Source organism: Guillardia theta (genome assembly GCF_000315625.1).
Source record: "Guillardia theta CCMP2712 unplaced genomic scaffold GUITHscaffold_29, whole genome shotgun sequence".
NCBI classification, from domain to species: domain Eukaryota; class Cryptophyceae; order Pyrenomonadales; family Geminigeraceae; genus Guillardia; species Guillardia theta.
In genome coordinates, this window is record NW_005434645.1 from 370,202 (window position 1) to 398,135 (window position 27,934).

General features: G+C 54.8%; 7 protein-coding genes across 7 annotated transcripts; 3 read left to right on the top strand and 4 right to left on the bottom strand.

The window, feature by feature from the left end:
* Positions 1–1,574: 1,574 nt before the first annotated feature.
* GUITHDRAFT_107468 (hypothetical protein) lies at positions 1,575–7,372 on the top strand (the record flags this gene model as incomplete). Its single annotated transcript, XM_005833609.1, has 17 exons — positions 1,575–1,733; positions 1,797–2,039; positions 2,086–2,424; positions 2,481–2,720; positions 2,894–3,001; positions 3,049–3,399; positions 3,456–3,605; positions 3,656–3,760; positions 3,815–3,955; positions 4,239–4,325; positions 4,406–4,531; positions 4,609–5,408; positions 5,645–6,263; positions 6,437–6,466; positions 6,544–6,615; positions 6,668–7,252; positions 7,298–7,372. 17 exons carry the CDS (start codon positions 1,575–1,577, stop codon positions 7,370–7,372), a joined length of 4,230 nt encoding a protein of 1,409 aa, XP_005833666.1.
* A 77-nt stretch (positions 7,373–7,449) lies between these two features.
* GUITHDRAFT_152290 (hypothetical protein) lies at positions 7,450–8,273 on the bottom strand. Its single transcript, XM_005833610.1, has 2 exons — positions 7,796–8,273; positions 7,450–7,738 (listed from the first exon to the last, which is right to left on the bottom strand). The coding sequence occupies exons 1-2, from the start codon at positions 8,222–8,224 to the stop codon at positions 7,541–7,543; spliced, it is 627 nt and encodes a 208-aa protein (XP_005833667.1). The 5' UTR covers positions 8,225–8,273; the 3' UTR covers positions 7,450–7,540.
* A 1,234-nt stretch (positions 8,274–9,507) lies between these two features.
* Positions 9,508–10,464, bottom strand: GUITHDRAFT_152291 (hypothetical protein; the record flags this gene model as incomplete). The annotated part of the gene is made up of 5 exons (XM_005833611.1): positions 10,364–10,464; positions 10,111–10,288; positions 10,011–10,056; positions 9,907–9,963; positions 9,508–9,856 (listed from the first exon to the last, which is right to left on the bottom strand). Coding segments are annotated over exons 2-5 (511 nt in total), but the record flags the coding sequence as incomplete, so codon positions are not given.
* Positions 10,465–11,188: 724 nt separating this feature from the next.
* GUITHDRAFT_70458 (hypothetical protein) lies at positions 11,189–12,717 on the top strand (the record flags this gene model as incomplete). Its single annotated transcript, XM_005833612.1, has 9 exons — positions 11,189–11,356; positions 11,538–11,643; positions 11,698–11,779; positions 11,885–11,996; positions 12,045–12,181; positions 12,275–12,359; positions 12,409–12,456; positions 12,509–12,595; positions 12,646–12,717. The coding sequence occupies 9 exons, from the start codon at positions 11,189–11,191 to the stop codon at positions 12,715–12,717; spliced, it is 897 nt and encodes a 298-aa protein (XP_005833669.1).
* A 239-nt stretch (positions 12,718–12,956) lies between these two features.
* GUITHDRAFT_107472 (hypothetical protein) lies at positions 12,957–14,551 on the bottom strand (the record flags this gene model as incomplete). Its single annotated transcript, XM_005833613.1, has 5 exons — positions 12,957–12,993; positions 13,042–13,145; positions 13,197–13,658; positions 13,706–14,279; positions 14,337–14,551. The coding sequence occupies 5 exons, from the start codon at positions 14,549–14,551 to the stop codon at positions 12,957–12,959; spliced, it is 1,392 nt and encodes a 463-aa protein (XP_005833670.1).
* Positions 14,552–16,764: 2,213 nt separating this feature from the next.
* GUITHDRAFT_107473 (hypothetical protein) lies at positions 16,765–17,287 on the top strand (the record flags this gene model as incomplete). The annotated part of the gene is made up of 4 exons (XM_005833614.1): positions 16,765–16,780; positions 16,914–16,991; positions 17,040–17,122; positions 17,255–17,287. The coding sequence occupies 4 exons, from the start codon at positions 16,765–16,767 to the stop codon at positions 17,285–17,287; spliced, it is 210 nt and encodes a 69-aa protein (XP_005833671.1).
* A 96-nt stretch (positions 17,288–17,383) lies between these two features.
* On the bottom strand, positions 17,384–27,449 carry GUITHDRAFT_138064 (hypothetical protein; the record flags this gene model as incomplete). Its single annotated transcript, XM_005833615.1, has 13 exons — positions 17,384–17,462; positions 17,508–17,571; positions 17,617–17,672; positions 17,723–17,943; positions 17,993–18,127; positions 18,172–18,437; positions 18,619–19,063; positions 19,288–19,449; positions 19,650–19,907; positions 20,108–20,467; positions 20,720–22,772; positions 22,986–24,293; positions 24,586–27,449. The coding sequence occupies 13 exons, from the start codon at positions 27,447–27,449 to the stop codon at positions 17,384–17,386; spliced, it is 8,271 nt and encodes a 2,756-aa protein (XP_005833672.1).
* Between the last annotated feature and the right edge of the window lie 485 nt (positions 27,450–27,934).

Sequence of the window (27,934 nt, forward strand, 5' to 3'; positions counted from 1 at the left end):
TTGCTCTTTTTCTTGCTGAGTGGTGACAATCGCCTATAGTATTTTCCTGCCCATGATCAGCAGCTCGATACCGGATGCGATCAATCGTTACCTTTACCATCACAAACAGATAAAGAGATCCAGTTTGCGATCACTTGCATACCATTGATTACGGCGTTGAGTTTCTTTTTTCTGTTTCCAGGTGCTGCAATGGCAGCTCTTGCAGTGTAAATGTGGCACATCGCCAACATGCCACTCAGAGTTTTGTAGGTGTTTTTCCAGTCTATTCCACTCGATCCGACTCCCCCCGGTCTTGTTCAGAGTTAGAGGATATCGGTTTTTAAGAAAATGCACGTTACCTTGAGCCCAGCGTTTCTTCGAATGCCAACCCATCAAAAGGTGACAAGTTCTGTGCGTTTAGCCATCATCATCCTTCCAAGAAGAAAGCAAAGAAGAAAATTCAGAATGTTACATTTGCTCCAAGTAACTGTCCGCAGGAAGCGAGTTCCAGAAGTGTCTTTCGAGCAGGGATGGGATAACTTTCAAGCTTGTTCAAAGTGAGTTGATCTGATTGATCGGATCAACAAGGAAGATCACAGAAAACTTCTAACGCACCAACGGCTATCCCGCTGCTCTCTGCTCTCTGCACAACCTTGTTTCCAAGTGCCCGAGCCGTAGGACCATGGCTCATAACTTCATTTGTTTCTGGCCCAAACCAACCTTCACTTCCCCATTCCTTGTGGCATTTGCTCTGCCACCTATTTCCCCATCAACAAGTCAGGACAGAAGCGGATTCTTTTGTGCGAGTTAGGGTCAATGCTATTAGAAGCCAGCAAGCCATTTGGACGCACCAGTATTGATTGCATGACGACTTGAAAAGGTCACGAGAGCACAAGCTCAACCTGGGATACGATCGTGTCAGTGCATATGTCATCCGGAAGTTGGTATAGAGGCATATGGGGAGCCGTAGCAGCTGTTTTACCTTGCTAGAGCAAATCCATCCAGGCGATCTACAATCTTCTCCAATGAGTCACCAACAAGAGCATCGATGAGGGAGATCCTCTCCGGCGGCTCAGATTCGTCTGCACCTTCCTCGGGACGCCCCTTGGCCCTTTCAGTTTGATTCCCACGACTAGCTACCGCCTGCTCGACGTCCAAGTGCCCTCCTGCCTCACAAGCAGGTCCGTCAGCTCTCAGTCTTGCTCCGGATCTCCCAGCATCATGCTCGCCTGCCAGCTTCTTCTTCACCTCCTCCCTCATCGCAGTGAGGTCGCGACGAGGCCGCAGGCGCTCCATGGCAACTCCACAAACTTGCCGGACTTGGAAACTTTGAACTTCGGTTCTGCAACTTCAGGGAGATAGAAAGTTTCGGGGTTCGAACTTTCAAACTTCCACACTTCCGAATCCGTTGAATGGCGTGGAATGCGACTATGGACGGAGCGGGGAGGCGAGCGGGGGGAGGGGCAGGAACAGGGTCAGGAGGGAGAGAAGGAGAGTACCGTGGGAAAGCTTCGAGCCTGAGGAACCGGGGCAGCACAGAAGACGACGATGGGCATGCAGAAGGCAGGAACCGGCTCTCGTTGGAAATGCGAAAGATGGTGCAGAACTCGGTGCGCGGGCGGCTCTTTGGCGTTAGCGATCACCTCAGAAGGATGGCGAGGGGGTCGTCAAGGGATGGAGGCGTCGGGCTAGTGATTGAGTGTTGGAAGATGCTCTTCAATGTCGTCTACGAACACCTGAGCAACGGGAAAGCGGTAGGACCCTTTAGATGATGGATGTGCGTTGACGATGAACACTGAGTTGTTCAACGATGGCAGATGAGCATCAGCGGGCTAGGAACGTTCTTCCCGTGTCTAGAAACATCCAAAGACGTCGCTCTGGACCTAGACAGTGGCTTCCTCGCCAAGTGTCAGGTCTCTTACCGCAAGGATGTTAAGAAGGTTCCTGCCGCCATGGTCGCGCATCCTGTTTCGTTCACCGAGATTGCGATGAAGTGCGACATGAAAAGAGATGTTGCTGCAGACATTCTAGTCGGTCTGCTTGAGAGCGTGAAGGAGGATGTAAGTCCTGAGAGCTCGTCTGTTAGTGCTGGTGACCCTTACGCAGGTAGCGAGGGGGGAGCTAACGGGGCTGGATATGTTTCCTGTAGGGGCACTTCTATTCGAGAATCGACAAGCACGTTTCCTATCAGCGAAGCTGAAGGTCCAAGAGCAGCCTGCTCAAGAGCCGGCGAAGGCAGTGAAGAGAGAGACTATCACTACTTCAGACAGGAGGCAGGAGGAGATGAAGTACTGGTCCATGTCAACTTCGGACAGGTCCAAGATGGGGCAAACCAGCTTTCTGATCCAGAGAATGAAAGATGCAATCAGCAGACAGTTCTCGAGCAGTGATGATGTCTTTGCCTTCTTCACGAACGACAACTCGACGATCACGGTAGAGCAGCTGGTAATGAGAGGAAGGAAACCAAGAAAGATAAATGCACCTGACACGGTCTCTTCCAGATCAGTGGGATACGCAAGATAGCCGACGTCGCTGACGATGAGCTTGCAAGCTTCCGCAAGCAAGTGCAGAAGCAGCACGGGAGTGTCCTGCACAAATCTGACTTTGAGAAGCTCTTGAACCTGGACAAGCTCTCGCAGAAGGAGCTGCTCTGCTTCAAATGCATCTATGACGCCGTCTACATAGCGAAATCTACTCTCAAGGAGATTTTTCAGCTGGCAGACAGAGATGTTGATGGCAAGGTGGGAAGGAGAAAGAGAGGGGCCAGGGAGATAGGATGCGATAGGGAAGCTAGAGGGTCGCACACGAGGTTCGATCAAGGGCGGAAGAACGGAGGAGGGAGGAAGGGATGGGGGTAGAAGGGAGGCAGAGAAGGCTAGAGGATGAGATGAATAGCGTGTGAGAAAATGTTCAGGTCTCATTGGAAGAACTTGCGGCAGTCATGAGTGAGGTAGCGAGCATCGACCGGACTGAGGTCAAACGATCCCTCGACATCCTGAGCAAGTCCTATCTCGAGCGGCAGGTCGTCCTGCATGCCTTGCTCCACTCGCTCCTCACATGTCTCCGTAGGGGCTCTCGTGGGACTTGAAGAGGAAGTGGAGCTATGCCGAGCTTGCGAGCATGTTGGAAGGTCATACCCGCCCCTTCGACTGGGAGCAGGAGGTGCTGCTGCGCTGTCAGAGGTGGATGGTGCAGCACGGATACTCGCTGGAGCAGGCGTTCAGCTTGATCGCAGGAGGGAGCAGGAGTGGGATAAGCAGGAAGAGGTTTGGGGAGTGGATCCTCCAGATCGATCCACTGCTGTACCTCGAGCATGTTGACAGGATCTTCAACAAGTTCAAGCTGGTTGATGGCGAGGTCCGTGCTGTTCTGTGCATAGAATTTCATCCTCGATGTATCTCAACTCTCAGTATCAAGCGTGTTGTTCGTGCATGCACGTTTCTCCGTAGAATTCTGCTCATGTTCGTTTGTGCCAGATCCGCAAGGCAGACTTCACTTCGAGGCTCAACGGCATCGTCCTTCAGATGCAGGAGAAGGCCTTCCGCTGGCTCGAAGACAAGCTGTTCGAGAAGAAGAAGACCCTGCAGGCACTGCTCATCGAGTCTGACTTCAACCGAGACGGCAAGGTAGTCAGCCTCGGCTCCCCATCGTCGCCATGACGCCAACTTCGTGTCAGGTGTCGTCAGAGGAGTTCCTGCGCATGGTGAAGATGCTCGATCGGTCGCTTTCGGAAGCAGAAGCGCGGGAGTTCGTCAAGGCCCTGACCCTCACAGAGCTGCAGGTGACCGACAGGCCGGGAGGAGCTGGGAAACTTGCTGACGTCACTTCTGGGCAGGACAACGTAGACGTGCTGAAACTCCAGAAGAGGTTCGACCATCACAACGTCCAGTCGTCTGAGGCGGACGCGAACTTGCTGGAGAGCATCCAGAAGGCTCTGATCAGTAGAAAGATCTCCCCAAAGTCCTTCTTCGACAAGGTGGGCCTCCCTCCTCCTCCTCCTCCTCCTCCTCCTCCTCCTCCTCCTCCTCCTCCTCCTCCTCCTCCTCCTCCTCCTCCTCCTCCTCCTCCTCCTCCTCCTCCTCCTCCTCTTCCTCCTCCTCCTCCTCCTCCTCCTCCTCCTCCTCCTCCTCCTCCTCCTCCTCTTTTTCCTCCTCCTCCTCCTCCTCCTCCTCCTCCTCCTCCTCCTCTTTTTCCTCCTCCTCCTCTTTTTCCTCCTCCTTTCTCCCATCGCCTGCTCGGCTGACTTTCATGCATGTCAGTTTGACCGCGACAGAGACAGCAGGCTCTCAGAGGTGGAGCTGACTGAAGGCCTTCAGTCCTTAGGAGTGAGCTGCTCGAAGCATCAGGTGTGCGTCCGCTGTGCCGAGCTCCTCCTCCCTGCTCTGGCCTTGTCGATGTCGCCAGCTAACCTTGTGGATGTCGCCAGGTCCGCAAGCTGATGTACCTAACAGACAAGGACAGCAACGGGTTCCTGGACATCGACGAGTTCGTCGGTCGATTCGGGTTGGAGTCCGTCAAGAAGTCGGACAAGTTTGCTCATCTGGCCACCAAGGTTGGAAACTTGTCAACTGTCTACTTGTGCGCTTCTCGTGCTGACGTGGCGTTTGTTGTCCCATCACGTTGCCTCAGCTCTCCCTCTACCTCTCCAAGCTGGGCTACACGGGCGCGGAGCAAGTGTTCAAGAAGTTCGCCAAGCAAGACTTCATTGGCTTCCAGGAGTTCAGGAGTCTGATCCAGCACGCGCGAGTGAAGATGAGCGTGGAGGAGGAGGACGTCATGTGGAGGACCCTGGACGTGAACAACAGAGGAAGGCTCAACCTCCGCCAGTTCATCTCCTCCATGTCGGTAGGAGCCTTTAAGATGTCCTCCTCTTCCCACCTCCGCGGCGACCAGGGCGGCAGCGCAGTGGACGCAGCGAGGATGATCAAGGACATCGCCCATGCTCGTAGGCAAACCATCTCCGATCTCTTCGTCAAGATCGACAAGGACAATGACGGGTACGTTGGGATCGAGGACCTGGACAAGTTTGCCCCAGAAGTCGCTTCCTTCTCCCTCTCCTCCCAGCGTTCCAAGTCTAAGGCTGTCAAGGCTGATGTAGCACAGCGAGACCTTGCGGGGCTGCTGCGGGGCACCAACAAGCTCTTCCTCGACCAGCACGAGTTCGTTCGGCTGATCGAGAAGTTCGTTCCCAACGTCCCCGTGGAGCAGGCGATCTTGTATGTGCAAGAGCAGCTGTTGAAGACGGCCAAGGGAGCCAAGCTGAAGTCTGCGCCAGTCAAAGTCCACAAGAACGAGATCCAAGACATGCTGAGAGGAGGAGGGTTCGATGCAGAGGCGTTCGATCAGCTGCTGGACATGCTGGGGAAAGATCATGATGGAAACGTGGTTGTACCAACCATCGTTCCCCTTGACTGGAGGGAAGTGAAGAGGTGAGATGGAAGATAGGGGGGAGATGAGGAGGGAGGGAGTAGGACAGAGAGGGTAAGAAGACAGGTCGGAAGGAGATCAAGGACAGGAGGGTCCGCCGATGATGATGATGATGATGATGATGATGATGATGATGATGATGATGATGATGATGATGATGATGATGATGATGATGATGATGATGGTTGACGATACAACTTCTGTTGCTCGCTCGCTGTCTTTTGACCGTGTCTCTCAGGCTGATGCACCACATCGGAACTTCGCTCAGCCGCAGGTTCGGCTCAGCTGATGCACTCCTTCAGAAGCTCCCGCCACCAGCAGGCGCTACTGCGACCGCAGCACAGAACAAGTCCTACAACTTCGCGTCCATGGTCGACCTGGTGGAAGACGGAGGCATCATGAACAAGAAGCAGCTTGCAGCAACTCACTGGGATCAGATCTGCGAGAGGCTCGGGGGCAAGTCGGGGACGATGAGCGAGGAGACGATACGGAACCTCATGACGACTTATGACTTCCGGATAGAGCTGATGAACGAACTCCAGGACGCGGTTTATGACGGAGGGCACAGGCCAGAAGACCTGTTGAGGAAGAAGGAGTTCGGAAGGGACGACTTCTGCAACCTCTACTGCTCGCTGCTCAAGAGCAGGACCATCTCCGAAGCTACCTTGCTCTTCGACTGGCTGACCAGCTCGCAGCGATCGAAACACTCGTTGACCCGAGCGCAGCTAGTCAACCTGCTGTTCGGCTACGACAAGCCGCTCGACTGGGAGCGAGAGAAGCTGGCGGAGCTGTCGGTCGACATCAGAGCCTCCTTCCGCACTGTTGACGAATTCCTCAAGATCCTCGATTTGGACAAGGTCAGCGGGCCAGCAGGCTCTGCATCCTCCCTCCCCCTCCTTCTCTCGACTTCTCCAGCCTCTCCCTCCTCTCCTTCCTGCTCTTTCGCCTGCTCACCTCACATCCAAACGTCCTCCCCTGGATCTCCTTCCCTGATCGCCACAACGTTAGCTCACTCCCGCCTTGTGTACAGGACGGAACTGTCTCCGTGAAAGAGCTGCAGGTATGGGAGAAGGGGGGGAGGGAGAGGAGGAAGGGGGGGGGGGGAGCGGGGGTCAGACATGCTGACGTGTACGACAGAGCGGGTTCTCGAATGTGAACATGAGGCTGACGAAGCGAGACGTGCGGCTGCTCTTCCTTGCCATCGACGAGGTCCAGAGCAAGTGGCTGCGCCCTCCCGAGACTGACCCCCCGATGACTCCAGGACGGCAGCGGCGACCTCGACGTCGAGGAGCTGAGAAAAGTCTTCTACGACGCCGAGTCGAAGGAGAGCAGGGGGGAGAGCATCCAGGTGGGGAGGGACGACAGGAAGCGAGCCATGGAAGATCGATGGGCCAGGCTTCGAAGGGTCCGCCTCGCAAGGCTGCTCGCCAACTTCTTCCCCGACGTCTCCAGCGCCTTCCGAGCCCTGCAGAACGCTGGCCCGGCGCTACGGAATCAGCAAGGTGTCTCGGCCGCTCAGTTCACCAGCGGCTTCACGAGGATATTCGAGGAGGCCAAGATAGCAGCTCCTAGCGCAGAGAAGCTGCTCCAGATCTTCAAGGCGGCGGTGAAGGATGCGCTGGTGATGAGCTTCAGTCAGTTCGCCTCCTTGTTCTGGCAGGGCAGTAAGGAGGAGAGCAAGCAGCTGCTGCCCTCCCAGGGGCTCAAGAACGCAATCGAGTCGATGAAGCGCAAGGAACAGGCGATCATGAAGAGGCTGGAGGGGCAGGGGAGGATCAGGCGGACGCAGCTCGTCGAGGTCCTCCAGGCCTGCGACCTCAAGTTTGACCAGGAGACTCTTCAACAGGTGCGCTCGCGTCTTCTTCCACCTCCTCATGCTGACTCGTAGCAGATCCTTGACTTCGCAGGTCAGGGGCACGGGACGATCGACGTCCCGGCGCTGCTGCGAGCTTGTCAACGCAAGTGAGGGAGGAGGAGGAGGAGGAGGAGGAGGAGGAGGAGGAGGAGGAGGAGGAGGAGGAGAGGTTTTGTACTCTAAGCTGTAGAACTAAATTGAATTCATTTTTAACAAGAACATTTTTTCTAGGTTAAGTGGACCTTGAGGTCTCATGTACATGACTGCTCTGATCTCATCTCACACTCTCCAGCTCTCACGCCTCAAGCTCAAGATAAAATCCCTCCAACACCTGAACATCGTCGTCCTCCTTACCAGCGCCGTCACAAGCTTCTTGATCGACATCATTCGTTTCTCTGCCACCTCCAGTGCAGCAAACTCTCTGTCTATGGCAAGTTTATCGAACACGTCGGCATCATTGCGAAGCTTTTGTATCTCCTGAGGAAACAAGAATCATCAGTGATGTAGATAGAAGCAACTGATGGTTGTCTTCACCTGGCTCAGATTAGAGACTTCTCGCTCCCTGTGTTCAAACTCAACGACTATCAGCTTCAGGATCCCGCGGAGGTCGAGGAATGTCAACTCCGCACTTTCAACAGCTCCCGACGTTTGCATGCTAGACCATTCTCCCGTCTGATGATTCAAATGCTCCACCATGCTGCTCATCGCTTGCCTTCCTTGTTCATCTAGCCCCGAGAGCGATATGACGTACACACAATCTTGGCTCAGCACCCGAACGAGCAAGACTGATTCCCGCGGAATACCATTACTGAGCATTCGTTCCTTGATCAGCGCAAGAAGCGACTCCAACAAGTCATCTTCAGTTTGAGCAGAGCTCACAACAAGGTGAAGCTTCAGGGCCATGAGAGAACTCTCCCCATCCCTCACGCAGGAACCCTTCCAGCCCTGCAGAGCTGATCTCATCCTCCCCGTCAAATGTCTTTCTTGCAGCTTCGCCAACCTGATCGTCTTGTGTTTCGATATGAGCCCCAACTGCTTCCACGACCGGAACGTGCTCGTCGACGTGTGATGAGACTTGGAGTTGAGATATGTCTGCACCTGAGCTTTCCTAGTGGTGCGATTAAGAAGAGAAAGCATCTTCCACTTGTGAAAAATCCCCTTGAGCATCTTGATGGAAAAGAAGTTTGAGTACTGGGCTTCCAACAACATCATCTCAGTCTTGGCGTGCACAACGTGCTGCCATACATGAAGCCACTTCTGAGCCACCAGCACATCGTGCATCATGCTTCTTGCAAGGATCTTGTGCTGCCGGTGGACATGCTCCCGCCATGCTCGGAGAGTGTCTTGCAGGAGCATCTCTGCAACCCTTGAGCAAAGGAGGAAATGAGTTCGACGGATGTACCGCCTTGATTTCACCAGGTAGAACCAAGATGCGATGATGCGATGTTTGACGTGCGTTAACAAGATCCTTTGATGGCGTGTGAAGAACTTCCTTTCAAACCCGGACGAGACTATCCAGGCAACGAGGCTTTCCTTCAAGTACTTCCTGTTTCGTGATTCATGCATGCGGTAGACCTTTGCGTTGCATAAGCGCAAGCTATTCACATGGTCAAACCATTGCGCAAGAATCAAATGGAACCGCCTTTGCAGTCTTCGCATAATTAGCACATACCCGTAACGAAAAAATGTTTTCTCAGTCTCTGCTTTGTTCTTCCACCCATAAAACACTTTCAGTAACAATCTTCGAGTTCTGCCAACCAGCTTGAGAGATGTACACAGCTCAGTAGGCAAAGAGCATTCTAGCAGCAAGGAGCTATCTGACTGAGACTGGTCCCTGCCAACTCGAATTTGTTTCCATATCAGCAGGAATTTAGTTTTCAAACCAAGTAGCACTCTCGCATACATTCTGCTTGCAGCTGAGATGAATCGTTTTGTATAAATTATTCGTTCCCTCCACGTTTTGATTGTTGGCTGTAAAGTAAATCTATTTCCTAGCCGAAAAATGTAAGATTTACTCAAAGTTTCCTTTCTTTTTCTCTGGATGTGCATGGATATGCAGTCTTTCTGCAAAACTAAATTCAAAAGATTTGAGCATAGATATGAATATTTCCAAGCAACCATTCGTTGTAGATGGGTACAGTTTCTGCAGGCATTCTTCCAGGACATGAAATGTCTTCGAGCTCGCATGGAATCTTTCAAAATGTTGCATTTCTCCCTCCTTGCGTGTTTGACATTCATGGCCCAGAACCAGAAGCTTTGCTTCATTTCCTGAAGGTCCATCCGATGTCTGCTCAGATCCAAAACAACATTCAATCTCTCTACGTCAAACAGTCTTGTATCCGGCAGAAAGCTCTGCAGAGACGCATCCGACCCCTGCCATCCCCGCTCGGTTCCAGAAGAGGACAGGGGAGCGAGGGAGCTATCTTGACCGAAGGAAGTCTTTTTGATCAGCCCCTTCTGTATCAGCTCTTGGAAGGACGCGTTGTTCTCAAGCACAGACAAGTCCTCCAGATCGATCACAAGGTTGAAAGTGTAGAAACGATGAGCATTCCCCGACACCTCTCGCAGTTTCTCTGTGACCACGTCATAGATCACCTACGGGCACCCCATCGTCAGTAGAGCACGCGTGCGGTAGCAGGAGATACATCTTTGAGCTGCTTGTCCGAGGGATTGTAGTCAGGATGCAAACCGTCTTCAACCAACTGATGAACAAGTCAGCGCTGATCGACACGTGCACATCACTTCCAACCTTCCTTTGGATGTTGCTGAGCAGGTGATTCACATTCTCCCTCCGACTTGATGGTCGTACAAGGCATCAGAATTCACAGTTGAGAGAGAAACAACCTCACAGCTTAGGATCTGGTGAGCTTTGATGAAGCCTTGAAGGCGACAGGCGAGAAGAGTTCATTCTGATTTCAATGGGATTCAAAACTACATGAACCCATCAAAGGGATGAACTGTTTCTGTAACACTGACGGCATTTCTTCCAGCTTCAATTCGGGATCTCTTTGTTTGCACACAAAGCCCCTGGGTAAATGTTACAACGTCAAGACCAATTTCACTTCAACGCATGCTCACTAGTGCACACTTATGCTGACTTACCTCAACGAGTTCTACTGCCACCTGTACCTGCCGTCGTCCTCCAGCCTCACCTAAGCTCCTCTTGCGCCTTCCATGCTGTCTTGGTCCCAAGCTTGTTGGAGCATTGCGACTCGCCTTGGATGGGGGATGAGGGCTAATGTAGGGCCCCGGAAGTGCCGTTAAGTCAACCGTACGGACCAGCGTACGGACAGCCCGCTGGGACTCGGGAATGGATCGCATACCAGCTGAGCCGTGCCAGTCAGATAGCACCGAGTTAACTTTCACAAAACTCAGTCCGACTCCTATACTACCGTAAACTTGAAACCAAGACTGAGCCTCGGAGACGACCGTCCTTGATTGAAAGGTTGCGCCGACTCAGGCGGCGGCAATCATGGCATCATGATGGCAGGCCGTGTGTAGGCTACGTTTCAAACGTTTGACGCAGGTCACCTCTCAGTATGTCAGCCTGTTTCCGAAGTTCCAATCCGTCTAGATGCTCAGTGCCGGGGTTTCAAGGACCGCCTGCCGCCTCAGTGACTAGGCTAGGGCCGCGCCTGCCATCTATCTTTGGCGGGCTCGCCGTCTTGTGCGGCGGCACTGACTAAAGTTTCAACGAGCGGGCAACCAGCCACGGCGCCGAGTCCGCCGGGCCCCGGGCCCGGCCCGGGTGCCGGACGGTACAGGCTGAGTTTCAACTTCAAGTTGACTCAGTGACGGCGCCGCGACTCGGAGCATATTCTTGAAAACTTTACTCAATATCAGTACCCCCCACATACCCCTACTCTTGAATGATAAAATGGGGTGATAAAAGGGGGGTAGTGGAACAGCTAGCCCATGGCAGGCAGGATGGAAACCGATGAGGAAGGGGCGCGGGAAGGGAAGGGAGGAGGAGCCGAGCTCTCCATCTCCCTCCATCCTCTTGTGGTCATCAATATCGCTGATCACTCCATGAGGAAGCGAGCTCAACAGGGAAATGTCCCACAGAGGGTCCTGGGGATCCTTCTTGGAGTGCAGGTAAACCCTCTGACTTGGTAATGTGGCAAGGACGCAGGGAGCAGGAGGAGGAGCAGGAGCAGCAGGAAGAGGAAAATAAGAGGAGCAGGAGGAGCAAGAGGAGGGGGTTGATGAGAATGTGCAGGCAGCATGGGATCCTGATATTGTATTGCCAAGGATTTGACTTGGTGCTTCATGGCAGGAGGGCAGGAACGTTGAGTTATGTAATTCTTTCGAGCTCGATTACAACACCAACGGGGAAAAACTACAAATAGACATGGAGTTTCTCAACATCAAGCAAGAACAATGTTAGAATCATACTTGCTTGCTGAGGAGTCCTGATTTCAGACGATTCCTTACAGACAAGAAGGTCTTCCCCAAGTATGAGATGCTGGGCTGGTATAGCAACTCCACACAGGCAAGCATCCAGCCAGATGTTTTTCGGTCGTCTGATCCCTGTTGTAGCGAGTGAAACCTGGTGAGGCTCTGCCGGGAGACATTGAGATTCATAGAGAGGTAGGCTCTGACGTCGCCGCTTCCATCCTGAAGGTCTTCTGCCCCGCAGATCGGCTCCATCATAGAAAATCCCCTTTACCTCATCCTCGACACTTCTGAAGGAGCGGGCATTAGGGACCTCCCTGTTCATATCCTCGAGTCTGAGGTGACTTGATAGCACTTGTTGATTCCGGCGACGAAGTGCCTCCTCCAGGTTCACATCATCGACGACGTTCCAGCCCTCACGTTCGCCCGGAGCACGTATCACCTCGAGACAGAGGAGGCGGAGAGGGTGTCTGTCGATCAGGCAAGGACTGCACGTGCCGGAACCCGCAGCTCACTCCTGCCCAGGTCTCCCACTTGCTGCCGGCCGGGGCTTCCTCAGCATCCTCCGTCATGTCGAGCCACATGTCGTCAGGTTCCTTGGAGCTGGAATCCTTGCAGTCCTGATCATGGCTCGACCTCTCTAGTGCACTCTGCGGTGACGATGCTCCAGAAGCGTGTACAATGCATCCTCTCTCTGTTGCAGGTGAGGAGGAGGGTAAGCTCAATTGCTATTGCCGCCTGATGGAGCGTAGGCGATGGAGAAGGGTGAAGTCAAGAAAGACCACAGACTGCTCCGACAGGTTGAGCTAGTCGCTGTCCTAACCAGATCTCTTCCTCTGAGTTGCTACCAAGGTTGCGAGCTTGTGCCAGCGGTTGCCTGCTACGGATACCCCAGACTTCAAAGAAGACTTGCTGCAGCTTCACAACGACACCATGCTTGTAAGATAGATGGACTGCAACCCCAGTTGTTTGATCAACTTTCTGTCCAGGTGACATACCTAGCGACTATGACGAAGGGCACGAATTCTATCAATGAGCTGATTGACAAGGTAATCCTTTGAGTATGTACTGACGGTGGAGGTGATGCCTTGCTGCCAGTACAACATAGCATTCGACAAACAGAGCAGAAGAAGGGGAGGACTGTTCTAATGAGGCAGGCATGGTAGCATCTATCTACAGCTGATGCGCGCAAGCGACTGGAGGAAGCAACTTGACATTTAAAGAAAGTTTCATTCAAACAATAAGGTAGTCAGCTTGTCCAGCAGTTAAAAAAGAAAATAGTATGTTGTGTTTGTTGTTTTCAGCTATCTTTCACAAAGTACGCGACGCCCGAGTGTCTGCAAAAATCATGAGTCCCTCAGATCACCAATAGCTCATCAGCTCACATGAGGCGTCCGACCGGCCCCTCTTCGTACATGAGGTACGCGACGACATACGCCGAGAGCAAGTGGAAGATCCAGTAGAAAACGGCGTATGCGAGCGTGAAGGACTGCAGATTCATGTCAGGATGACGGATCTTGCAAGTGCACTTTCCCCTTACCTGTGGTGTGCAGCGGCTCTCCAACCCCCAGTGAACGTCCACCAGGAAGGCCTCGACCAGCACGTTCACCGCAGCCTGCCACAAGAAGATGGGCAGCCCCCACTTGCCCACCATGACGAAGAAGTCGAGGCAGAAGAAGCTCCACAGGTAGGCTCCGACAACGCCGACGTGCTTCTTGACATTATCAAACTCAGCAGTCCCGTTGTCGTGAGCGCAGACGTCCAACGTTGTGACGCTGTAGATGACGATAGCTGACAAGGGCAGGAACTTGGTGTCGAAGGCCTCAATCCATCCGAAGCAATGAAAGTATCTCGAGTCCAAGCACGTGCAGTCCTCAGGCCACAAGTAGATGCTGTACGCGTAATAGAACAAGGCAAAAAATACGCAGATGAGGGGAGCGAAGCCCACGAAAGAGCGAGGATGAAACTCTGAGTCTGAGCTGCCGTACAGTCTCAGTTCGTCCTGTCAACATCGTGAGCATCCAGCCAAGTGGGGAACAGCAACATCACCTTGTCCCTGCGCACTCTTAGAGCAAGGGCAATCCCACAGACAAACTCAGGAATGCGGAGAATTGGGAAGCATCGAAGCGCCCATCTCAAAGTATCCACGTTAGATTCATCGATGAAAGCCCAGGGGACCAAGCTGATCACCCACAGCGCCAGCATTTTCAACAGGAAGGTGCTCCAAGAGACATTCTCGAAAACCTTCTTGCTTGCGCCGAACAGATATGGAAAGAAAATCCACAGCCAGAACAGCGTTACAATGAACCAAACAGGGCCATTGATGTATCCAGACCCAGGGATAAAGCGATACCATGCAGTGAAGAGGAGGAGGCTTGTTCCTTGAGATACCCAACTTGGCCATCCGTAGTCATGGCAGCCAAAGAAGAAAGGTTGTTTCAACAAGAAAGTGACTATTGTGGATATAGCGAAATCCGGGTAGAACCGAACGAACCTTCTTGTCCAGTACCTCCACCGAACCTCAGACGAATCGAGATCTCGGTTGCCATAGCCCCACGCCAATGTGAAGCCACTGAGTACGTAGTAGAAGGAGACCACGTCCTTGGCTCCAAGGTGCAGGCCACTACAGCACGATGCGTCAGAATACTTACGGAGCGGTACCTGGACATCGGGACATCACCTGCAGAGAGTGACGCTGAGAAACTTTGCCTCGCTCCCACTGTCGATCCACAACGTCTCGATCGACCTTCCACATACGAGGAAGAGAGTAGCGAAGAACCTCATTCCCGATACCGCTGTAAGCTCGATTCGACCGGGCGACGTCTCCCGAGGCTCGTTGTGGCCTCTACCCTCCTCTTGGGGAGATTTCTCCTTGATGGAAACATATCCTGACATAGTTGTTGCTCCTCACGCCAGGATGATCAGCACATCTAATCCACAACCTGCCTAAAATGATTCACTTCGCAGTGCAAATGCCTCAGGTGGCTTTTCCAGCCATGTTGCCCCTTCGGTCGTTCTCATCGAACCATTTCAACGAATACCAATTACTCAGAATTCTGCTACGGCATGCTCTGAGAGCTTGCTCCCATACATAAGCTGTTTGTATTTCGTTTCTCAACTCCTTCACTGACAAAAATGCACTGAATCACATCTTTAGCCAACCTTCCATTACTTGACCAAGTTATGCCCCTGTATGTATCTCCGCTGCTTCCAACATTTGATCATCTCATCTACACATCTTACCCTGTAAGTTTGCTACATCAAACTCCCTTACATATGTTGGGCTCCTCCTCCCTCTCCCCCAAAGTCCTAGGCACTCACGAATCCAATCCTTTTCCTTCTCCTCTGCTCAGCCCCTTACTCTCTGGGCCCGATGATGCTACATGATCTCGTCTTTTCTCATCTCGTACTTGCAAAATCCCTCTCCTCCTCCTCTGCTCTTTCCTTCCTCTCGCTATCTCTCTTGTGTCCTATGGTTCGGAACGTTGTAGCCATTTTCCCTCGCACCTCTTCGCTTTCATCATAAATACCCCACCCTGATAGTCCGACAACTTTTTGGCCCACACCCCATTTGCTGGACATTCTCGGCGAGGACCCCTACATTTCACCTCAATATCCACCCTCTGATCCCCAAAAATTCGTCGGAGTAGCGCGACCACCGGGTATTTCACTACCCACCCTGGATTCATGAGAGATCACATGAACCCTACCTTTCCCATCCATCGACTACCCACCCCCTCATGCATCCATCAAAGCTAGTCACCTTCTCATTCAATGACCACCCTCACTCTACCCCACCCCTGTGTTTTATACCCTACCCACTTCTGACACTTTCTGTACCACAGACACCTACCCCTCAGAAGCAGTCTTTGATTTACCACCGGGTACAACGCCCATCTTAGTACCGGTAATAAAACCCATCAAATGCACTCTACCCGTTATTTCCACAGAGGATAACCCCTTCACCCCCACTCTTAGTAGCACCCCACTCCCCAGTCGCAAAAAAAAAAAAAACAATCGTTTTTCTTTACTTTCCTCGGACCCTACCTCCTCCATTGACTAGGTGAACTACACACCCGTACATTATAAACTACCACCCGTCACCATCATTCATAATCATCCCATAACCCCTTATGATTAGGTTCATAACCCCATATTTTCCCTGGGGGTCATGACCCCATTTTGAGCATTACCCCTCCATTTCTGTCAACACCCTCAAATTTCCGAGCGAGACCCATCACCAAAACGATGGAATAAAATTGTTTTTATAGCCCCCAACCATGACCCCACCCCTTCTGTTGTCTTTACTGCACCCGCACCTCAACCCCACCCCATAGACGTGACCTTACATTCCACCCCCTAGACCTCTCACAGTCCCACCCACCCACCCTTCCCATACCGCCCTACTACCCCTATCGCCCTAATACTCATCGCACCACCCACCTCGCGTACCTGTCCGTGTTCTAAATCCGCCGTGATGGCTTTGAGTCCTTTTTTTCTTTTTTTTTCTATCAGGTGATATTTTGGTACCCAGACCATGCAGAAATTCAAATTTAGCTCAATAAGTTGAACATCACTCGAGGACTCGAACCGACTGTGCGGATATGGCAGTGCGATGCGAGGAAACCGGAATGGAGGGGAGGGCGATGAGCGCGACGCAGGCGATATGATGGGAGTGATAGTGGTGGTGGTGATGGTGGTAGTGATGATGATCGAGTTGATGATCAAGAGCTAGTTCAAGGTGTTGACGGCAGTGATTGTGTTTATGCAACTTCTTCCGCATTTGCTGCTGCTGCTGCTGCTGTTGGTGTTGCCGCCGCTGCTGCTACCGCTGCTGCTACCGCTGCTGCTACCGCTGCTGCTACCGCTGCTGCTACCGCTGCTGCTACCGCTGCTGCTACCGCTGCTGCTGCTGCTGCTGCCGCCAGTAGGAGTTGGGTGGAAAGGACGGTGGAAGAACTGTGCATTACGATATACGATGTAGGAGATTCGCTTGAAATAGAATCGCTGTACGTTATTGAGACATGTCGACCGTGATAATGGCGAAGACTAGGATGAGATTGATACATGATCATAATGCTGGGAATGAAGCCGAGGGGAAACAGAGAATGAGAGCCAGCTCAAGTGAGTTTGACACGCAGATGCGAGCCAAGGTTGAGCCTTCATGAATGAATGTAGAATGTGAATGAAAGTTGAGATAAATGAAGGATGTGGGCCAGCACAAATTTTCAGTACGACTCTGACGATGCTGTCTCAGGCGATGTGTTTCTTGCAAACTCTGTGATGTTCGAGACATTATCAACATTCAGAAAGGCGTACACATCCATCTCATTCGGTGATTCTATAGTGTTCTTCAGTGCTGATTTTTCCTGACATTGCGCAGGCGCGACAAACTTTCAAAACGAGAAATCGAGCAACAAGGATGTTGACAAGACTGACACGACAGGCTGGAAGATAGCAGATCAGGTTTTTCTTGTCTCCTCGTATCTTCTGCCATTGACCTTCTGACTTTGTCTTGGCTCGAGAAGAATTCACCTAATGACAACGGCAATTCGCAATACAACTATTGGCTACTTTGCAAAGGCTCGTTCTGCGCAGGACATGAAGCGGAAGTTCCCAAGTCAACGATAGTTTAGTAGAGAGCAAGCATGATGCAGGACAAGAAGGAGAGGCGAGGGGCGAGGGAAGAAAACAGTGACGTTTCGCATGATATGACACGTCGGATCATTAGAGGTCATCGTGGTCGAAGCGATGAATCCTCTGCCTTAGAAGAATCATCTTCTTGCTCTGCCTTCGTTTCCTGTACCTGCCAACGAGGGTGAGGGGTGACAGAGCAGAGCCAGAGGAGTACATGAGCACAATGAGGACCAGGACGAACGATATCATGATGATGGCCAGGACGGAGAAGACAGATGCTGCCGACACCGTCAGGGGCAGGGGCCTCGCTCCCGTCAACTCACTGGAAGTCTCATCGCAGCCAATGAGCTGACAAACGAAGGAGCGCTTCTTCATCGTCCTTAGAGCGTCGAAGTCAGCGAGCGCTGGAGGATACAATCTCGACATTACCCTGGAGTCTTCTTGATGACGGTTCTTGGTTGGATGCTGTGCAGGTTAGAATCGTCTCTCCCCCCTCGTTGCTCCTTCCCCTCCCGCGTGCTTCCTTCCCGAGCTCCTGCTGACTGCTGAGGGCCCGGTCTCTCCTCCCTGTCCCGGCGGGGTTCCGTTGTCTCGCCTCGAGACGTCGCCCTCCCTTGCTGCTCTCTTGGATTGGCATACACATTCTTGCTCTGTCCACCAAGTCAGAGCGAGTAAAGACAGCGCATTAAAGGCGCTTACCACTCGCACGAGGCCGCTATGGCTCCTCTCCTCCTCCTCCCTACCTCTACCACCTCCTTCCACACAGCCGCCCTCCCTCGCGCAGACCGAGCAGTTCCATCCCGCAAAGCCTCCATGGCATTCGCACATCCCGTCCTCCTCCCCTTGTCAGGTTAGGCAGGGCAAGGGAGGAGCCTTACCTTCGACCTGAAGCCACGAGCAGAGCAGTCCTCCGCTGTGAACTCGAACCAGAACTTGGGAGGAGGCAGTATGCTGCTGCTCTCTTGGGGGGCGAGAAGGTAGTAGCGCTTGCCAACAGCCATGCCGATGGTGGGGAAGGCGAGGAGGAAGGACCAGCCGTGGAAGCCATGGAGGCCCTGCTCCTCTCCCAGCGGCTGAATCCACGATGCCTTCATGCTCCCTCCCTCCTCTCCAGCCGCGTCAAGCCGAGCGAGCTTGAAGAGATCTGTGGAGTGATATGAGTGGAGCAGTCAAGATTATGAGGAGAGGGAGGCGGAGCAGTGGGAGAAGGTAGATGTAGAGAAGGATGTGGTTGGGTGAAGAGGAGGAAGAGAGGCGAGTAGAGGACGTGGAGGAGGGGTGAGGAGGACGTGGATGAGCGAGAGGAGGAGGAGAAGTCAGGTCACCTGCTTGCAGCGGCCCTTTGACCACTTTGTTCAGCGTTATGCGGACAAGAAATTCGCCGAGGAGTTTGGGGATTCCAATCATACCAGGAGGGTCGAGGAACAGGACGAGAGGTCTCTTAGCAGCAAGGAGAGCAAACGGCACCAGCCGCATTCTCCAGGATAGAGGGGAGCACAGCGCTTGTTCTCGCGCAGACTTCCTGTAGAGCCGCTTCATCCTCAATAAGTAGCGACCGGGGGGAAGAGGCTGGGACAGCTCCAGCTTGCTGAGGGGGAGGGAGGACCCCTCCTCCTCCCTCATGCGGTCCGTCAGTTTCGTCCCCTCCCTCTCGAAGCTGCTCCTTCCCAGGCGAGGGCGAGCGACGTTGAGGACTGAGGAGGAGGAGCCGGTCACGGCGATGAGGGAGGCGGACAAGGAGACGAGCATGGGGTCGAACTGCAGGTGAAACTGCAACAGCAGAGGTCTGTGAGCAGCAGAAACATCTCCCTTCCTCCTCCTCCTCCTCCTCCTGCCTCCTTGCTCCTCCTCCTGCCTCCTTGTTATCAAATTCCACCCACTCTTCCCCCTCGTGAACTCTCCTCCCTTGCTCCTGCCTCCTGCCTCCTGCCTCCTGCCTCCTGCCTCCTGCCTCCTGACTCCTGCCTCCTGCCTCCTCCTCAACAGGGCCTTACCTGCAGAAGAGCATCCTCCTCCACTTCAATGTCTACGTCATGAATCGCTTCACACTCTCCCCGCGAGGAGGGGGTGCATGAAGGATCGACTGTCGGCCACTTGCTGACGTCAACCATGGTGTCCACCTGCTCCGTCGTTTCCCTTCCTCCTTGCATCTTGACCTGCTCGGTCTTATCAGAATTCTCTCTCTCTCCTCCTCCTCCCTCCTCCTTTCTCTTCCATTCATATCTCATTCCTTCCCATCTCCCCTCGTTCTTTTACGAACTTCTCTGCCTCCTCCTCTTTCCCCATATGCCTCTCTCTCTCCCTCTCTCCCTCCTCCCCCCCATCCCTCCTCCTCCTGGTTTCGCACGACTCGTACCTCACGAGGAGGAAGGGCGCTGATGAGATTGGCGGGGCACCTTCCCATCTTGTCGACCTGTTCCTCCGGACGTAGAATGATCTGCATCCCCCAAGTGGAGCAGGGGAGGCGATGGTACCCGACCTTGGCAGAGAGGAGGAGGACGATGTCAGCTGCAGCCTGTGCTTGAAGAGTCTCGCTGCTGTAGAACAACAGCTCGTGATCGTCTTGGAGAGGGGTGGAAGACAAGAGCTTTGTCCATGCTCGATCCTCTTTGCTCTGGGTCCCGTGGAGTCAGACGAGGAGGAGGAGGCAGAGGATGGGGTAGTAGAGGAGGAGGCGGAGGAGTAGGTGGTGGTGGGACAGGAAGAGGCGGAGGCGGAGTTACGTGCAAGAGGAAAGGGACAAGAAGACGGAGGAGGAGGCGGAGGAGGAGGAGGATGCAGTGATAATCTGGAGGAATAGAAGGAATGGCTCACCTCCTCTTTTCCGAATCGCACAACGGGCTTGGCAGAAACTTTGCCATAGGGAAAGTTGTCGCGGATACGAAGATGCAGGAAGAAACGAGGAGAGGAGGAGGAAGGGAGAGTCAAGAGGTGAAGGGATATAGGAGTCAGCGGCTTGCGAGGCTCAGACTTGGGGAAGATGATGTCCGCAGCAGACCAGACCAAGACGCTTCGTCCTCCATGACCAGAAGCGCGAGTGGAAGCGATGGCAGTTGGGGGGAGAGAGGGAGAGGGGAGGGACAAGGAAGCAGGAAGACCCTCGGCATGTGCACAGAGGAGAGCAGAAGATTGCTTGAGGAGAGCAGCGGAGATCTTGATCGCGTACCTGAGCGTCTGGGAGGAAGGAAGGGGAAGGGAAGCAAGGAGCTTCAAGGTGTATCTTCCCTTCTTCACCTCCAGCCTCAGCTCGCATGCGTTGAACGATTCCTTGCAGATCCAAATTTGCCTCTTCCTGCTGCTGCTGCTGCCACCGCCACCGCTGCTGCTGCTGCTGCCGCCGCCGCCGCCGCTGCCGCTGCTTGTACCTTGTCGTGCAGTTTCATGCAAATCCTGTCGCTCAAGGACTGCGAACATTTTGATCCTCACAAACTCGTAGGAGACAACCACATGCAGCTCCACGTCCTGCTCAAACTCCAGCGGAACCACGTCCACCTCCCCCTCACGCTCAGCCGCCTGCCTGCTGCTTATCGCGACATGGCGAGACTGAGAGATGTAAGGCAGCGTTCGCACTGCCAGCTTCTGCGACAGCTTCTCATCTCCCCCTCCCTCCTGCGCCCTCCCCTCCGCCCCCTCCTCCTCGCTCCTCTCCTCGCACGACAGGCCGAACTGCATGCTGAATGAACTCCCTCGCCCTCTTGCTCCGGGCGCGAAACTTTCGGTCCTGATCCTCAGCCGATACTCCCCAGCCGCCAAGCTCGCAAGCACATGCACAGCTCGTTGCCGCGCGTCTGCTCCTCCTCCCCGTGCCATGTGCACCTCCTTGCTCCTCGCCACCTCCTCCTCTCCTCCCTCAGCCCCCAACAAGGAGCATGACAGCACGTTCTGCACGCCATCCGGCACCATGAAGATGCGCAGGGACGCCTTCCTCCCGCCCTCGCACTGCCGCACGTGGAACTTCATGTCGTGCGAACTCTCTCCTTCCTCCATGGCGAACTTGCCGAAGAAATGAGTGCCCGAAGAGAGGAGGAGGAACGAAGTGCGATCAAGGTTGGAAGGAAGAGGGAGTATAGGGCGTCCCCCCTTCTGCACCACAGAGGAGGAGGAGGGGGTGGATGAGGAGGAGGACTTGTCGATCCTGAAGCGGAAGGAGAAGGACTGACAGGCTTCGCTGCGACTGGAGGACACGTTGGTCTGCTGGAAGACCATCATCGTGTAGTTCCCTCCCTTCAGCCACCTGGCAACCAGCACGCTGAAGCCTCTGCCCGTCGTCGACATCCATCGCTCCCTTCCCCCCGCACAGTCTCCATCCTCCTCGCACCCGTCTCTGCGGAGCATGGCGGAGACGGGGAGCGAGAAGAAGGAGAACCCGAGCTCCACACGCACGTTGGCCATGGGAGGAAGGCGGAGGGGGAACGTATGGACATGGCGAGTCTTCCCAGAGAGGAAGTGGAGGGTCTGAACGCCCTCCCAGCATCGCATGTCCCTGTCCTCCTGCGCAGCCTCGCATGCTGCGAGGTTCGATAGGTCAGCATCTATGCGAGGAAGCACGCTCCTTCCCCCTCCCAGCTCGTAGGCCGAACATGTCTCTGCTCCTCTTGCCTTCCTGTTCTGCCCCAGGTCTGCTCCAGCTGATGAAGACGATGAGGATGATGATGATGAGGAGGAGGAGGACAGTGAGGAAATGCTCAGGTAGAGATGGAAGACAGCGCACTCCCCTGCTTGCTCGGGAGGGAGGAGGTGGCGCAACTTGAGGAGGAACCTCCTCCTGCCCTCCCACGCGGCTCCTCCTCTTCCCACTTTCTTCTCGTTCTTCCTCCCCTCCTGCTCCTCTCCCCGCCGGCCCGAGGTGTCGAAAGCCTTGAAGGACAACACCTGCCGCGTTCCTGCGAAGCTGACGACATTCTGCTCCACGAACCTTCCGAACTCCACGACCTGCGCAGAGCTCTGCGCGGTAGAAGAGGAGGAGGAGGAGGAGGAGGAGGAGGACTCTGAAGGGAAGAGCTCGTAGAGGCGAGCTTCTGTCACAAACGGCCCGCGAGCACTGGCGAGAGGAAGAGGTTCGATCTGCATGAGGATGTGGGACGGAGAGCTGACATCGAACCTGACCGCGTCCTCCAACTCTGCTCCTCCTCCTCCTCCTCCTCCTCCTTGTCCACCAGCGATGAACCTCCCCTCCAGCAGCGCGCTGCTACCGTCAGCGAGCATGCCGGGGACGTTGAGGGAGGGGAGCAGTGGAGCCGCCCTCTGCGAGAGCAGGCAGACGCTCCTCTTCGAGAGGGCATCCACCTGCAGCCAGAGCTGGAACTTCGCGCATCTCCGCCCGGCCATGGAGCTGGGAACGCCCCACTGCGTCGCCCTCGTCCTGCTGTTGAAGAAGTACCTCTTGCCCTGCTCGTCGTGCTTGGCTGACCATTCCCAGCTGCTCCCCGACCCCAGCTGGTGTCCGGCTGAGAGGGTCTGCCGGATCTTGAGGAAGTACCTTTGGAACGAGTTAGAGGAGACTCGAGCTCCTGCCCTTCCCCTCCCCCTGCAACTTCTCCTGCCCCTTTACCCCATCTTCCCCCTTCTGTCCCGTCCCCCGCACCTCCACTATCATCATAATCTATCCTTCTCCTCCTTCTCCTCCTTCTCTTCCTCCTCCTGTCTTCTCACCCCCCCCCATCCTCATCACCCCCCTCCTCACCCGCCTCACCTTCCAGGCTGCAGCACAGTCTGCATCCTGCTCTCGCTGTACCGGTGCAGCCCCGCGCGGAGGAACCTCCCGTGCTGGTCGTACAGCTCGAGCGTCAGGTCGTCGTGCAGGAACGAGGAGAGGAGGCCCGACGACAGCACAGACGCGCTTCCCAGCTCCATCGGGTAGCTCGCGATGGTGTAGCCGTGCGATCCGTTCCCGGTGAAGGCGATGGAGGACGAGTCTCGCTGCTCCAGCAGCTGCTGCAGCTCGCTTCCCCTCCTCTCTACGTTGAACCTAGTGCCTTCCCTGATCGCCTCCCGTCCTCCCGCGATCTGAAGCAGGGAGGGGACGGAGCTTTCTCCCCGGTGCTCGCACGCCTGATCGAACCCTTCTTCCTCCGTCAGCCCAGCCAGCGGCGACAGCGCCACCTCCATGTCCATCGTTGGGCAGTCTTGCCGCCCGCAGGAGGAGGAGAGTTCATCGCAGGGTCGACCGGCAACCCCCCCGTGGTTGAGGAAGGAGACCTGAAGCTTGTAGGAGCCAGGAGCCAGCGCCGTCAGCAGAGAGTCTCCCCTGATCCCATCCGGCATGTGCGGCCTGTCCGTGGGGACGAGTGAGAATTTCTTTTCCCCTTCCCCCTTCCCCTTCATCTGCAGCAGGTGCAGGCGAATGTCCACGGCCTCGGAGGACTCCACATGCACACGGAGCAGAGACGCAGCAGCAGCAGCTCCTCCTCCTCCTCCTCGCACAGTCAAGTCGATGTAGTGGTGGCGGGAGGACAGCGCTCGAGCGACGTTGAAAGAGTCCTGCACGTGAAAACTCTCTCCCCTCCTCCCGAGGTATCCGACCTCGTGGAAGCTCCTTGGGAGTGTGCGACCTGGGCAGGTGACAGAAGATGGAGGAGGAGCATCAAACACGATTCTGATGCTGAGGTCAAACGGCATGCAGCGCATGTTCTCAAGAAACGAAGGCACCTCCCCCCCTCCTCCTCCTCCTCCTCCTCCTCCGTCCTCATCTTGTCCAGCTTTCAGATCGTTGGAGCTCAGCCTCATCGTGTCCCTGGTGATCCACAGCATGTAAGTGCCACTTGCCAGTGTCTGCTCCAGGATATTTCCGTTGTACGCGTCTGCTCCCTGCGTGCAGGAGCGAGAGCGGGAGACTACTCTGCTCTCCGTCCCCGTCCCTAGATCCTCTCGAGCTTCCTCCTCGTCCTCCGACCGCAACAGCCTCCTCCTCCAGCTCCTCAGATGGGAGGCATTGTACGAGCGCTTGTAGATGGCAGAGAGGTCCTTGTACAGGAGGTCCGAGAAATCTCTCCTGCTGCCCCTGCGGGTGATGGGTAGAAGGAAGGAAAAAACGTATGTCAGACTCTAGGGAGAAGAGCGAAGGTAGGTAGCCATCAAAGAGTTCAACAGACCTGGAAGAGCGTTTCTCATCGTTGGTGCTGCTTTCTCGAGCTTTGAAGTTTGAAGCCCTTTGTGACGAGGACGAAGAAGAGGATGAGGATGAGGATGAGGATGAGGATGAGGATGAGGATGAGGACGAGGACGAGGACGAGGACGAGGACGAGGACGAGGACGAGGACGAGGATGATGATGATGAGGAGGTCGAGATTGACTTCAGCTCATCACTAGACACAATCTGACAACTTGGCAGTCCGCCATTTTGGGGATGCGGCTCAAGGAGCACAGCGAACTTGGAGACATCAAAGTTATACCCAACTGAGGCGACAAGACGAGCCTTCCTTCCCGCTACCTCGGGGACCGTCAACGTCATGTACTTGATCGCTCTCCCCCTGACCATCCTCCTGCTCCCCTCCTCCCTCTCCGCGAAGAACGTCCCGTTGATCGACCAGCCCTGGGGGGGGACGTCGACATGCTGGGGAAGAAACCGCGGGAAGGGAGGGGACGGACAGAGGTCGTTGGCTCGACTCACGATCCTTTGGAGTTTCTTCAAGGGGACGAGAGAGATCTGGAGATTGATAGCGTTGCAGAGCGAGTTGTCCCAATGCTGGACGTTGAGAAATTCGAAGGCAATGACAATCCTGTGCTTCTGAGCATGAGGGTAGAAGGCGGACCTGACCACGGCCTTCATCGATCCCTTGCCGCCCACTGCTGTCCAGTTGCTCCATGCTGCCGCCTCCCCGATCGTCTCCCCCACCTGACCTGCTCCTGTCACCGGCGCCGTCCATGGCGTCAACCCGAGCGCGACCCCCACGTTGCCGTTGTGCCTGCTGAGATCGGTCTGGATGTGGAGGAAGCTTTCCTCACGCACGGAGAAGTCGATGACGTGGCGAGTCTGCTCGACGTTGAGGAAAAAAGAGCCCTGCAGCTGCACTGCTCCCTCCTCCGACGTCAGCCCCTCCTTGTCCAGCGTGTTGGGCAGCGTCGGGAGGTCACAGGACGGGGCCTCTTCCGCTTCAAACTTCCAGTCCTCCTCCCTCCTGCAGTTCGGATACCCCGAGTACCCAGGGGCGCAGGAACCGCACATGCTCTCGTCCTTAGTCTCGTACCCGACTTCGCACAGACAGTCGATCTTCTTGGAGAAGGAAGGAAGGCTGCAGGCCCCGTGCCCGCTGCAAGAGTTCTGGTCGCACCTCAGCCCGGCAGGCAGGGCGACGCAGCTCCCGTCGTCGGTCAGCGAGAAACCGGCTGAGCATTTTTCACAGCTCTCCCCGGTGAAGGGATGGACGCAAGCGCACCTGCTCTCGACGTCGCACTGGCCCCTCCCGTGGCAGGAGCATCGGACAAAGCGGTACATGTGAACCCCAGAGTGGGTGCTGACGTCGATGCCCCGTCCATGGTCGACGAACCGATCCTTGCGCAGGCGAAGGAGATACTTCTTCTTCTCTATCGCCATGCTCGCTTGCCAGGTGACCACCAAGGTTTTCTCGTCACGGAGCTGGAGGGAGGCTGGGGCAAGGACACTACCATCGGTCTTGCCTTCACCTCCTCCTCCCTCTGCTTCCAACAAGACTGTCCCCGAGCAGAGCGCCGATGCTCCGTTCTTCTCCTCGTGACAAAAGATCGAGTCTCGCTTTTCATCCTGCCCGTTCATGCTCTCGAACCACGATCTGATCGAGCCTGAGAACTCCATCACCAGGCGGAACGGCTGCCTGGGATCGAGCGAAAGCGCTCCTGAGGGCTCCACAACATCCAAGGCGACACCTCTGACGACCCCAGGGGCAACGCTAGAGGCATCACTAGCGGCAGTAGAGGCATCGCCAGCGGCATTAGAGGCAATATTAGGTTTTCCACTGCTACCACCCACGGGGTTCAAGTCGAGGCTGAAGGAGAAGGGGATGCACATCCTAGGAGGACGCGCTTTATCTCCTGCTCTCCCCTCCTCCCCTCCCCTCGCTATCTCGCGGGAGATCCTGCTGTAAACCTTCTTCATGGCCTCGTCCTTCACGATCATGTAGTACTCCCCGGGCTCCACAACATAGGAAAGCTTCGAGCACCTCGTGTACTGTGCATCCTTGTCCTCGACCTCCGACGCGTTGCTGCGCGCCAGGATGTTCCCTCTGCTCGATGTGAGGATCAGTTGCAAGTCGCTGTAGATCCAGTCGAACGCGATGACGGCCGACAGCGACGAGCTTGTTCTCGCCTGCACCCGGATGATGTGCTGGAAGTCTTCTTCCTGGAAGCTCAAGGGGTCCACGTGGAGCTTCCCCGATGTGAAGTGGAGTACGTTGTCTGCAAGGACGGGGCTGAGCTTGGAAGGAGGCAACTTGGAGCCCTGGCTACCGTCGCACGAGACCTCCTCCCCGATGGACAGGATGGGACGGAGCTGAAAGAGGAACTCGAAGCTGCTGCACTTGGCGATGTCACGGGACTTGTAGATGAAGTTGATCCTCAGCTCGTGATCCTGCCCATCCTCCAGCTGGGAGAGGACGGGGAAGTAGACAACACCCTCCTGCCTCCCCTGGATCCCCTTGACCTCTTTCGCGCCGCCCTCTGTGACGATCACGATCGAGATTTCCATCTCGACGCTCTTGTCAGCAGGGAGACACTCGACCTTGGCAAGACTCTTGCTCTTGACGACAAACCTCGCTCGAAGCCCAGCACGCTCTCCATGCGAGGCTGCCGGCAGTCGGAACGCCAATCCGTGCAGGTCGATACTACCGTCCGAGTCAACAGCACCAAACCTGTCGATGCCCTTGAAAGAGGAGCTGAATTCTGATGGGAATGTATCGAAGCTGGGACAGGAGGATGTGGCTTGATTATTATTGGGCTTCACTTGCTCCTGCTCCTGCTCCTGCTCCTGCTCCTGCTCCTGCTCCTGCTCCTCACCTTCAGATTCCCCATCTTCCCCCTTGCTCTCTTGGTTCCGATGGTATTCCTTGAGGTGTCTCACAGCGGGAGTGGTTGCACCTCTCGGTTCACGGGTGTGGACTGATGATTCCGAAGATACCAGACAGATGCAGCTCAGAACAAGAACAAGGCCGGCTAGTCTACAGCAAACTAAGGATCGGCTCGGCATGGCAGTTGTACTTGAAGAAAGATCAATGGTGTTGTGCACTGAAGCTCATGAGACAAGAAGAGTTTGCTGTATCGATGTCGTAGATTCTAGAACTTGTGCTGCTGCACTTTGATCAGCAGGAAACACACTTCCTCCTCCTCCTGTCGCCTCCTCGCTGCCCTCCCATTGCCCCGACAGAAGTGGTGACGCGAGTCCGATTTCCCGAGAATATTGGGGTCGGGGTGGTAATAAAAATTGAAAAGTACCGGTCATTAAATCTGAAATTAAATACGAAAATATAGGGTGGATCAAAATGGTTGGGGGTGAGGGTACCCTATGCAGGGGGTCTCAACTACGAGTACAAAATTAGTCAACATGGTTATATAAGAGAGGGAGGAGGTAGGGGAGAGAGAGAGAAGGTGGAGGAAGGGAGGACGAGGATGAAGAGTAAGAGCATGATATGCTACGAAACGATGACTGGGATGCCTGAGTAGGACGAATCGGCG

Bases quoted from the DNA above. Each gene is read 5' to 3' on its own strand.
- GUITHDRAFT_152290 (XM_005833610.1), bottom strand. From the start codon at position 8,224: ATGAGATCAGCTCTGCAGGGCTGGAAGGGTTCCTGCGTGAGGGATGGG. The intron at 7,739-7,795 runs GTGAAGACAACC...TTGTTTCCTCAG, and splicing joins AAGTCTCTAATCTGAGCCAG to GAGATACAAAAGCTTCGCAA.